Below are 13479 nucleotides of genomic sequence, written 5' to 3' on the forward strand. Positions count from 1 at the left end.
TAATTGTGAAGAAAAGACTGATGGAATATTACTTTCATCTCGGGTACCTACTGAAATTGCTTCAGAAATTCCAAAAAGCTTTCCCTACACCATAAACAATTTTCAACTCCATATCTGATTGGTCTTTCTAAAACCTTAGTTTATTCATGCCACGCTTAGAAAGGTGCCCTGTGTATAACAATGCTCATTCTTTTCTTCTCTCCTCCTTCCTAATTCTTCATCCTTTAGGGCCCTGCTGAGATTCCCTTCAATATCATATGTTTATTCTTGCTACATCCTTGGTTCTTTGAGCACAAAGCCAGACCCTGTGTTTGAAGACTGCTTTATTCTAGCAGCTTGTAGAATACAAATGTTCATTTACTAGTTGTTTAATGGATCATTCCTAAAATTCCCACCCTGGCATTCCTGACCCTCCATGGCCAGGTGTTACCTTACCTATCCAGATTATCTCTCCTCTGACAATTCCTTATGCCCCTTTCTCTTCCTGCTTTTAATCTAGACCCCATATTCATTCAAGGATTATATGGTCTAGTGCAAAGAGCAAGTATGACAACTAAACTATATGAAACTGACCTTTTTATACATCAAAACAGTTGAGTATCAGCAAATTCACATGATTTAGTCTAATACTTTGTGGAGACCTGGGTTTAAATCTCAGTTCTGCCATTTTTGGCTGTGTGAACTTGAATAAGTCGTCTTTTGGAGCCTTAAGCTCCTTATTTATCAAGTGTGGTTGAGCAGTAGTAATAGTTAAGAAGTGAGGCACTAGAAACAATACAATCCAGAATTTGAATCTCTTGTCTGCTATTTATTAGCAGTGTGGCTTTATGTAAGTTATTTAACCTGTAAGCCTCAATAAGTAAAATGAGGACAGTAATTACCTGCCTCATCAGTTTGTAAAAAAATCAAATGAAATGAAGTACCCAAAGTGTTTTTTGACACAATAAAAATGTTCACTAAATGGCTGATTATTAGGCTGTAAATCTAAGAGAGGAATATATGAATGAACTTGCAGCACCTAACAATTCCCTCTCAAGATCAAAATCACAGTTCTTTTAATAAAACGTAGTGACTAAACCCTATCACAAAGATACTTTTTTCCTTTGGCTGTATTTATAGTCTGCTACCTACATAAACCTCAACTTGATACTGAAATAGTTTATATTACCGTCAATGTTTATTATTCCTCAAAAATATTATAATATACTAAGGGCAGAGATCATGTGTACTTTTATATTATACTCTCCAGTATTTAGGAAATTACTGAATATATAATAACTATCAAATAAATACTCATTGAATAAAATGATAACATAAGCTGTTAGCACTAAGATATAAGACTGGTGCTTAAGCTTATTTACCTTTTGTATACAAGAAAGAATATGTACCAAAAAGAACCAGTAATGAAATTCCTAACTCTTACTTTCAGATGCTGCTACCTTTGGCAAAAAAAAGTACAGATAATATGACATTATTCCCAAGTCCTTTAAACCTTCTTCTTCTTCGTTTTTTTTTTTTTTTTTAGAGGGGGGGAAGGAAGAGAGGGAGTGGGAGAGAGAGAATCTTAAGCAGGCTCTATGCCTAACTTAGAGCCTGATATGGGGCTCAATCTCACAACCCTGAGATCATAACCTGAGCTGAAATCAAGAGTCGGATGTTTACCAGACTGAGTCACCTAGGCGCCCCAAGGCTAATATTTTTAAGTTTCAAAACTAGTTTTTCCTTAAAACTACAAGAAAAGCCATCATGAGCTAAATTTAGATCCATAAATTAACTAAGTCTTCATATTTCAAGAAAATGGTAAGTAACAATATGCTAAAACGTTGATATAAAAAAAACCTAAAGAAATATTTAAAAACAAGCCATAATCAAATTTCTTGAACACCTGAAAAGTTAAGGTATAAATAAGAGGATCAGGTAATATTTGACAATTAAAAAAAAATCAAACTCATTTATGGTTTAAATTTATGTTACTGCTTGCAAATTACTACAGAAGAAGTAAAATTAAAAAAAAAAAATCACTGGTCAAATTCTTATGGTCATGTATGCTCTCAAAACTGGGAGGGGAATACGAACCATTAGAGACTATGGACTCTGAGAAACAAACTTGAGGGTCTAGAGGGGAGGGGGTGGGAGGATGGGTTAGCCTGGTGATGGGTATTAAAGGGGGGCACGTTCTGCATGGAGCACTGGGTGTTATACGCGAACAATGAATCATGGATCACTACATCTAAAACTAATGATGTAATGTATGGTGATTAACATAATAAAATAAAATTAAAAGAAAAGAATAAATGTCAAGCTATGTTAAAAAAAACAGAAAAAACCTCATTTGGGCTGCTCCTTCTTCAAGACATTTACAATTACTTTATTCTATTCTTATACAAATTGTAAAGTTTAAGATAGAGTAACCTGTCTTACCGCAAGGTTGGATGTGAAAGTGGTTACAAAGAGTACAGAAAAGCCACACTGAAATTTAAGGCAGAAGAATACTAAGCCAAATTTAAACCAGAGGGCAAATTAACCATCGGTAGACATGAAACAGAACTGGACTTTGCCCAGAACTTTATCTCTATACTTATAAAAAGGAATTGGGAGTTATTTTACAGACAAAAATAAAGCTTTGCTTTTTACGTCTCACCTGAATGACTGGGAAAATATTTTCATAAGTAAAAGATTGATGTCCAGTGCTACCATTTGGACTGACATTTAAAAGCTATTTAAAACCTTCAGCTGCTAAAATTATACAAGCACAAAACACAGAGATTAACTGTTGATTTATATGATAATTTTGCTGAAGTAACATCTGAATAATACAAACATTAAAAAGAAATGGGTATCAAGTTAGTGATGTGCATTTACAAGGGTACTTCCTCCATTATGATAGTCACAGATAATTCAATTAAGTCTATACATGACAGGTAATACTGAAAACATTCTTTCTAATCTGAAGGTATAGGATCAATCTAATTCTAGCTTCACTATAGTTCATTATAAGGAAATTTTAGAATTTTATTATTCTTACATGGTTTTTAAATTCTCCAAGAGAAAGGTATACTATGAACCAGGAATTTTTTAACAGAAATTATTTTAACTGAAGGAGGTGCAGACTGAGGACAGAGAGAAGAAGAAGAAGTAGTATAATAAATTATATCCCTTAAATAACAACTGATATGTGATAAAAGGCCTTTGAGGCCAATACTTTCTATGATCCCTAACACAAACTTGTCTTATAATACAGGAACCGAATGCCAAAGGGATTTTACTTCTTTCCCAGTGCTATTTTTGTTTTCTGGATAGTAATAAACTATAATGAGAGCAAGGAAGTAGTAAGAACATTGGGAGGTACGCTATGGGGAGGCAGGTATACATTATTAAGCATCTACAGTGTGCCTGGTACTTTTACATGTTCTAAGAACCCCAAGGAGTGGGTGTTACGGTCCCCACTGGTACATAAGATTGCTGAAGCTCAGGGAAATTAAAGAACTTACCTAGAGTCACATACCTGACTAATAAAAGTAGATTCTAAAGTCCACTTAAAAATATAGTATGCCTCGTTCTCTAAACGATCATAATCACATCATCTATCTTGCAGTTGTGATTTTCACTGACTGCTGTCCCCCCCGCAAAAGACATCCTGAAAACAGATCTATATTGGATACAACTCCAGAAGGGGCATGCAGACATACACGAAAATGTGTAATTTTAGTGAAACACGGAAAGGCTACCCAGATGTATAAAAAATAAATCTGTGCAGCTACCTATGGAAATTTATTATCAAGGTGAATTAGCCTTGCTCAATAATATGATACAGCTAAAGCTCATCAATCATTGAAAACTACTTAAATACTTAATGATGATGCAGACTATCAGAAGTCAAAACACTTGAAATTGAAGAGATCTAGGACTACTTTAGCATGCAATACACTCAGTTTCACACGCAACACAGAATGACAGAGGTTTGTGTGCTTTGGAATCATATCTGGTTTAATAACTTGGTTATAGCAATTACTGGTAGTACAAGGGAAGAGGACTTTGGAAAGTTTCTCTAACCCTCAGTTTATTCATCTGCAAATGAGGAAAATAAAAGTACCAAATTTACAGGGTTATGATTTAAATAACATACATTAATGGGGCGCCTGGGTAGCTCAGCTGGTTAAGTGTCTGCCTTCCGCTCAGGTCATGATCCCAGGGTCCTGGGATTGAGTCCCGCATCAGGCTCCCTGCTCATCGGGGAGTCTGCTTCTCCCTCTCCCTCTGCCCCTCCCCTCTGCTCCTGTTCTTGCATGCTCTGTCTCTCTCAAATAAAAATCTTAAAAAAAAAAAAAAGGCCTGACTGGCACAACATTGGTGCACAACAGATATTACTGCAGTTCTCTAACTGATCTGGGCCTAAGTCTGATGTGCTCAAATACATCAGGGGAAGCTGGGCCTTCTTGGCACTGTCAATGCTCCCTAGCCAAAGACCACCAGGAACATACCCATAGTGGGATGAGATGAGTTTAACATTCACTGCAGTAAAGCAGAGTGCTTGCAATGGGATAATGTGGGGTCTCTCTGAAAAGATTTTAGAGCTTACTGTATATTTGGAGTACAACATTGATGCACAACAGATATTACTGCAGTTCTCTAATTGATCTGAGCCAAAGTCTGATGTGCTCAAATATATCAGGGGAAGCTGGGCCTTCTTGGCACTGTCAATGCTCCCTAGCCAAAGACGACCAGGAACATACCCATAGTGGGATGAGATGAGTTTAACACTCATTGCAGTGAAGCAGAGTGCTTGCTATGGGATAATGTGGGGTCTCTCTGAAAAGATTTTAGAGCTTACTGTGTATTTGGAGCTTTTGCTGAATGATTTTGGGGAGGTTCTAAGGAAGGAGGGGTTCACTCTAGATTGGCTACTGCCAGAAAACAGAGGCAATTCTTCAGGGAAGATAAACTCGGATGAGGATAAAGCTGCAGCTGGTAAAGAAGCACAGTCACTCGCATCAGCTGGGAAAAGGCAATGTCTGGTATTTTGTGTGTGGCACAGTGACCCTGTTTTGTCTGTGCTGAGACATTATAAAATGTTCTTGTTTTGTCTCATCTTATCATGGTCTCAGTATAATCTTGTCTATTGGTGTTCTGAGAAATTGTTTATGTCCAGCTTCTAACAGTACTTGAGGCCTCAGCGTCAGATCAGTTCCTGGACATCCTGGGGCAACTTTTTTTCTCAGTATGTTTTCAAAGTACCTAAGAGGCCAGATTCACTACGTGTGCTTAATAAGCTTCCTCGCTTAATAAAAACCTGAATTAATTTAAAAGTGAGTTGTATGTTGTAAGGATGCACTATTTCAGACAAATCACAACTACTGTTAATTCAGATGTTTGCTTCATTCACTATTCTGCTCAATAGCAATGGCAGTATAAAAACAACCTAATTTTAATTTAAAGATATAAAGTCTAAGTGATTTTAAGGTCAGTCTTGAATCAAGAGCCAAAGTATAAACTCCAATCAGTTCACTTTCCTCTATGAGATGTATTATTAAGCTTCATTAGTAATTTTTCTCTCTTCCTCTGATGACTGTACTGGGTGGGCAAATTCTTTTATGTTCTTTCTCAATTTCCATGGCCAAAACTGATCGACCAACCAACCAACCAACAAAAAAACCCCATACATCTGTTTTATCATTGCTTAGCCAGACTTTAAAAAGAATTATACCTTCAATTTTGAAAATCCATACTGTGCATAATTTTTTTTAAATGTTATTTTCATGAGTATTAAAAAGATTTAATGGTTTATCTTAACACTTTCAGAAGGAAAATGTTTTCCCAGTGTATTAGAATTACTATCTACCATTCTCATCCCAAATGGCATTTTAAGTTTATAATACTTAAGTAATTTTGAAAGGGTGGATCAGTGTTAAAAACTGGCTACACAATGGCTATCACCTGTTTTAAACAGGTTGTACTGCCAGACCAAATTCCCCCTCACTCCGAATCTTCTGTAGTAGTCCATGACAATTCATGCAAATGATTGTCACACAACCACAGTCTGCCTCAGTTCCAATGTTTTCCTACGGAAGGTATTATAAATTAAAAGGGTAACAATCATAATCTCAAGTAATACAGAATTTGTGATGAAATAAGGAAGGCTGGTATGGTGAGGTCAGTCCTGAATGACAGCAATGCCTTTACTACAGATTACAAAGAAAAGCACTTGCACTAGCAAATGCTCCTGAACTGCCTTAGAGCAGGCTTCGCATTCCCAGTCAAAGGGAGAACACTTGGCTAAGAGTTTCTCATAACTGGAATATCAATGGCAATAGTAAACAGTGTTAAAAAGGCTGAGCTCATCAAGCCTCTAAGGAATCAAAGCAAATACCAGGTGCTAAACTAGCTGTTACTAAATGCCCTCATTAACACTTGAAGTATTTGAGGGGAATAAAGTGGGAAATTTCATTCAAAAGTTCCAGGGCTTCAAAAAGCAGATATGCTGAAAAAGCCATTAAAATAAATGAAATAAAATGATTGTATGCATTTATAATACCTTCAGATTTAGGGTTACTTAATATCATATATAGTAAATTTATATGTATAATGTATGTATGTGTGTATATGCGTTTTGAGTGTATAGGCACTGTGAGAAATAAAAATATATCCAGATATAAATGAAGATCAAGGATATTTATCATAAATATTTCAAGTGCTTTTTGTTAAGTTGATAGCTATAAAAGGCTTTCAAATTTTTATTAACAACTATAAAGATTCTCTAAAATTTAAAATATTATTTAAAAAAGGAGGTGTGCCTCGGTGGCTCAGTTGGTTAAGCATCTGCCTTCGGCTCAGGTCATGATCCTGGGGTCCTTGGATGGAGCCCCGTGTCAGGCTCCCTGCTTCTGCCTCTCCCTCTGCCATGCCCCCTGCTTGTGCTCTCTTGCTCTCTCAAATAAAATAAATTAAAATTTTTTAAAAAAATATGAAAGAATAAAACACCTTTCTAGAATGAAAAGTACTAGTTCATTTTATCAGAAATTAAATCACTTTGTTTCTAATACATAATCCTATTATTTTACATGAATATGGACCATAATGTGACATTTTTATTACTTCGGATATATGCTATACTCATAACACTTATTGCAACACAAGTAAAAATAAATCAACAAATACCTCACAATTAGTTCTCATTCATTTAAAAAATATCATATGAATTATATACATCCAGTATATTGATCTGAATAACAGAAAAAAACACTGGCTGAGCTTCCACTTTTATAGACTTGTTAAAACTCTGTACTAGTCAGTAATGGCTAAAATTATAACATTGTCTGGATCATTTATAAAGAAAGTGATAAAGAGATAAGAGGAGTTTAGAAGAACATCCAGAAATATAAGATGAAGAAAACCTTAGCAACTGTGATAGAAGCCTTTCCAGAATTTATCCATCTGCTTAGTAAATACTGTCTTAAGAATATTTCACAAAAATATAAATCCAGTAAGATATGACAAATTAAAAGATGTTAGAGACATCTAGATATGTCAGTGCCTTGTGTAATGTCACAGGAGTGACATTTTCTTGGGAAAATATTTATTAGTAAATATTAATAATCAGTAAAATAATTAGTAAAAAATTTTTTTTTTTACTAATTACTCCTTAGTAAAAGGAGGCAGCACTAAGGATTCACTTCAGAGGATAAGGATAACAAACTGTTAAATTACAAAGTTGGCATTTCTTTATTAAATCATATATAAAAACCCTGTAATGCACATGGAGCACTACTGAATTAATCAACCTACTATAATAAATTATCCTTCAAGTTAAACTAATAATGGCATCTATACTTTTTTCCCAAAGTATTTAAATTCAAATGCCAATGAACTCCTCTACCACAATTTTAGGTCAACTCATGAAACTAATTCTGCAGAGTATATATGTTATAGTTAATTCTTGATTTCTGCCCCTTATTATTCTTCAAAGACAGAGAATTCAAATGTTAAGTTTTACCTGACCAGGTTCTGTTCCAGTAACAGTCAAGTCTTGGATGGATCTACGTCTTGGCTGTCCGTTGCCTTTTAAAAGATAAAAAAAAGCAGAATACTGAGATCTCTTCAGACAGACAACAAGGTTGTTACTGCTACAGTAGGAAGCTGGAATTTGTTCCTCCTTGGATCTACACAAAATGTTTGTGGGAAAAATAGTTAAGTCAGTTTATTGTTAAAAAGAAGAAGAAGAGAATGTTGTAAGGAAAGGAAGAGAAACAGCTGCAGAATTTTAACTCAAAAGTTGCTGGCCTACAACAAAGTAGGTCCTACTCCTACCCCACATGAATAGCTGTTGAACTCTCTTGCACCATCTTCTGTCATGTATTTAAATAGAGGAATATTTGTGGGCTGGGGCTGATGATGGCATCTATTTCAAGGGCCTTACGTTACAGTGTCTACAGCAAGACAGCTAGCCAGCAGGTAGTATGACATGACTGCCTTTAACCAACAACAGTACCTTGTTCCTTCGGAGCCTAAAAGGATGCTTAGGCTTAAATTTATTATACTGAGTCACACTTACTTAATCCCATTAGTTTTTGTCAGAATCTAGTAATTTATTACTGGTGAACAACTCTATTTTAATTTCCTGCTGAAGATGAATGACTCTCATTTGATTCTCAAATGTACAGCTTGCTGAAATGGGCTATTGTGTTAATCCAGCTTTAGGAACACCAATGCTAATAATAATTTAATCTAAAAATTAGTTTATGAAAAATTTCTACAAATATAAGGAAAACAGAATGAATTAAGCAAGAGTTTCACTCAGTACTTTTATGTGGGCACAGAGTTGTTTATATGGTATCTTCTAAGATGAGAGATCAGTTGTCTAAAAGGAAACACCAAAATATTGTGAAAAACAGCTGAAACAATACTCAAAATTCTTTTGACTCTGAAAGCTATATTACATAATTTCTCAACTAGTAGGTAGCACTCAGAACATGCACTCTAACAGTTCTGGCCCGATTAGCAGACAATTCATTCTTAAAATTTTGTATTTCTATAATCCTCAGTATCTTATTTTAAACCAATCAGCAATATACCTTAGCATTTTAATCCATGTGACCCCATTATTTTGCATGTAAACTCAAAGGACCTTACAATAGAATAATGTTTAATGCAGTAATACGTGTAGTAAATATAAAAACTCAAGTTTATAGCCACACTCAAATTCATAAGACATCATCACTTTTTTTCATTTTAAGCTATGTTTTAGAGTTCTCTACATAATTTTAGCTCAAATTTACTTCAAATTTCATTTCATTTCAAGTTCCAACTTTTTAAAAAAATACTTTATTTATTTATTTGAGAAAGAGAGAGAGTGAGAGAGAGCACAAGCAGAGGGAGTGGCAGAGGGAGGAGAAGCAGGCTCCCTGCTGAGCAGGGAGCCCGATGTGGGACTCGATCCCAGGACTCCAGGATCATGACCTGAGCCAAAGGCAGACGCTTAACGGACTGAGCCACCCAGGCGCCCCGCAAGTTCCAACTTTTGGATACAAATTAAAATAACAAAAATAACACACCTTTGTTGAATCAGGCACACTAAGATACTTTTATGAAAATTTTTAACTATCGCTGTTTCCTGAGAACAAAAAGATCCCTACCACCATGACTAATAAGCAATTTTAGGCACACTTCATTCAACACAATCATTCTAAAATTAGCTTAGATGAGACAGGCTTATAAAAGTGTCTGGAATTCTCTTTTCAGATTAGCAACATTTGTGAATCTGGGGAACCACCCAGCACATGTGTCTAAAAATCATTACATCACCACTGCAATAACAAAAACAAACTAAAATCTAAGTGGGGTAGAAGGAAGGGGAATAAAAACTTTTAAGGAAGTAGGGTAAATAAGAGGTGACACAGTTAACAAATGCCATAAAAGGAGAAATCTTCAAGCTACAACATGAATCAAAGCAAGCAATATTAGGCAATGCATTTTAATTAGCATAACCAACGGCAGAAACCATCTGGCAAATAGTTTAGACAAAGCAAAAAAGGACTGCAATCAACAAATACTTGTTGCTCCAATATTAAGTTTTAAGTCATAATTTAGAAATGTGAATGTAAGAAAAATAAAACTCCTATTATCACAAATGAAAATTACTGGGTGTGTTCTCAGTAAATTTAGCTTGAGTCTGAACTTTTTTTGCAACTAAATACTAATTTAGAAACTCACTTATTTTACATTTTTTCAGTTCTTTGATATGTACATACCTATACTACACATGGTAGTGTAAATGAAAAAAGCAGAATCAAGGGCTAATACAATGTCTACAGATGCCTGATCAAGGAATCTGAAACCTGCAAATGATGTCCTGAGTATTTCATTTTGTAATAAATTCTGGAGCTTTCAGGACTTACAATAGGGAACAAGTGATACTTTTTAGAACAACTTGTCTAAGAGCAACAAAAGGAATATACTATATCCCTAGCCCATATACCCCCTTTTCCCTCCAAAAAGAAAGTATGGTTGAAATAGCAGCTTATAGGTCAGTTCAATTGTTCTTACAATAATGTCACAAAAACAGAATCCATCTCTTCAAAAAGCTGCTCTTTTAAGTACAACTTATTTACTGAACTGGTATTTGAACAGAGTCCTTCCTAGTCACTCCTGTGGTTTTTCTTATTGGTTTAAGTAAGCTCATTGTTTTCCTTACCTTAATTACTCTTATTTTTCTATTTTCCAAACTTCCTGAAGACTCTCTTCATGTAAAAATCAATACTACATTTTCCTGGAGACATCTCTTAACAAATATTGGAAAATATGAGATTCATAAGTTTTGAATATTAAAATATTCATTAAAATAATATTAATATTATATAGAAACGAATATTAATACATATTATATAGAAAATAAAATATTAATGAATATTAAACTATTCCTTAAACTATTTTTAATATTAAAAATGATATTAAAATTTTTAATATTAAAAATTGTGTTTTCATGTTTAAAATATAGGATTTAAAAAAATTTGTACGGCACTATACACTGTAGTATTATATCACTGCTTCATAGTAAACTGTGCAATTTAAAAATATATGTTCTCATTTAGGCTGCCACAAACTTCATACTCTTTTATTTATTTCAACAAATCCTACCTCATTCCTTAGAAGGCCCTTCAGGGTGAGTTTTTTTTCCCTCCTAACAAAGGAAAGTAATTATTATTGATGTTTTGTTTTCTAACAAACTAGATTTCATTAGGTTAGAGTTCAGTTTTTTCGACTGCAAAATGTGATCTTGATAGGCTACTATATGTAAAGACTATTAAACATTCTCTTTAATGTTGGTTAGATGAACTTCCCTATTTAATTAGCCACAAATAACAGAATTTTAGCAAGGTGAGGTGGCTACACACAACAGAAGCAGAAATATTTCAGCATAGCTCTCCTTGGCCCTCAGAGTCCCTAATTCAAAGGTTTATAGCTGCTAATGACACTATGTGTCCAAGGCAGAACTTGCCAGATCTAGGAAAGTTTCCTTATCTCACTGTCTCTTCACACCAGCACTGCACTATTCAGGGGGAAAAACTGCACCAGTAATTTATGTACTTACAGTTAAAGTAATGTTTATAAATAGTATCTACTGGTTCTTGAACCAAATATAGTATTAATAGGTTATATTCTTGTCCTGACGGGAGAAAGCCAAATAGTGCCCAAGTGTCTCTGAACAGTACTGCAGCCTCCAGCTGTCCAGCATTCTACAAAGCCCTCATTGCACTGCCCCCCTACCAGCCCAATCTGTTTGCCAATTACTTCAGGTATTTGAAACTTCGAAGGAGGAAAATACTTTAGTATGAGAAATTCAACTACCCATTTATTTTTGTTAAATATGCTTGGGCTCTCCCATACTCTACTTACTCTATTTAACTACTCATCATACTCTTGAAAACAACTAATATAGAGCTAAATGTGTCTGACTGAAATTAAAAGTGAATATTCATTAAATTTTTCTCAGTTAAGATACCTAATACAGCTGAAATCATAAGGACACCTGGAGTTTCTTTCAGCTTTAAGAACAGTATTACAAAATTGAAGGGGGAGATGAAACATGAGAAACGATGGACTCTGAGGGGCAAGCTGGGGGTTCTGGAGGAAGTGGGGTGGGAGGATGGGTTAGCCTCGTGATGGCTATTGAAGAGGGCATGTTCTGCATGGAGCACTGGGTGTTGTACACAAACAATGAATCATGGAACACTATATCAAAAACTAATGATGTAATGTATGGTAATTAACATAACAATAAAAGGGGGGGAAAGAACAGTATTACAAACAAAAAGCAGCTAAATTCAGGCTCTTCAGGGACCTAGGCAAAAACATTTTACATGACTGACTAAAAAGCATTTGCATATTCCATCTTTATTATTTATTATATCCTTAAGAACTGTATGTAAAGACAGAAAATCATCTTTGGTTAAAGCATTCTATGATTTTAAAATGCTATGCCATATTATTTTAGCCTTACAAAAGGTATACTAAAGCACCACTGTTCAAGGCTCTCAAATAGAAGCACATTAAGGCAATTTTTATCTACGGAATAAATGAGAATTTTCAAGTGTTTTAAATGAACTCAAGCATTATAATTTAGTCTGAACTAAGAAATTCAGAACTACTGAGCATAACAGCAAAGAAACTGTTTAAACATAAATATTCTTTAAACTTTGTAGGTTATTTTTTTAAAGATGTATTTATAATATAATTACGGTAGTCCTACAATATCAGTATTTGGAAAAATTTACTTTTGCAATATTTGGAAATATGTATCATTTTAGGATAGTAATCAATCTGGTCTAAACTGTATATAAGGAATTTCATTTTAGAAAGTAAGGAACTACAGAAGACTAATGTTTTCATTAAATCTTTTATAGGTGGTATATACGTATGTATTTGATAGTAGCTTTTCAGTGGATTGCAAAATGCATTATTATTGCAGTTGATTTCCTTAAGTGCTGTAACTATTCACACAAGGACTCCAGAGCAGAACTGCTAATCTTTTTTGATTACTGAAACTAAAGCCATGAACAAAATCTGCATTAACTACTCAGTCTCTTACCCCATGCTTTAAACGGGAAAAGGCTGTTGCTCCTGTTTTGTTAATTTTTGACGTTTTACCTGTTTATCTTTGACACTGGGATTTTTGAAAGAAATGTAAAATTTAGGTATTCTAACACCAGTAAATATTATCAGAATGTATTATATAGTTTCATAATTCATATACCCTATTTCATTTGAGTATATGAGATGAAGATGGGGGAAAAAAAAATAGAGCCTTGGAAGCCTGGATATAACAAAAATGAATGCGGGAAAGTCAAGAAAATCCAAGTAGAAGAACCAAATAAACAAAAATTCATATTCTTATTAAAATCTTGGAAGAAAAAAATTAGTAAATTTAAGCAATCTAATAATATGCCACTCATTCACCTTTTCTTTAAATAAAAGTAAAACAAATGA

At 34.4% G+C, this 13479-nt stretch overlaps 1 protein-coding gene across 2 annotated transcripts in view; it reads right to left on the minus strand.

Annotated features, from left to right (window-relative positions):
- The window catches only part of MAP3K7 (mitogen-activated protein kinase kinase kinase 7), a 67322-nt gene that overhangs the window by 13202 nt on the left and 40641 nt on the right, over positions 1 to 13479 (minus strand). For both annotated transcript variants that reach the window (XM_025862771.2, XM_025862778.2), the window contains one exon: positions 7991 to 8055. In XM_025862771.2, coding sequence (XP_025718556.1) covers positions 7991 to 8055 — 65 coding nt within the window. The remainder of the gene's footprint in view (positions 1 to 7990; positions 8056 to 13479) is intronic.

Source organism: Callorhinus ursinus, unplaced genomic scaffold (assembly GCF_003265705.2).
Source record: "Callorhinus ursinus isolate GAN/ISIS: 27379988/994484 unplaced genomic scaffold, GSC_fseal_2.0 scaffold6, whole genome shotgun sequence".
Taxonomy (NCBI): Eukaryota; Metazoa; Chordata; class Mammalia; order Carnivora; family Otariidae; genus Callorhinus; species Callorhinus ursinus.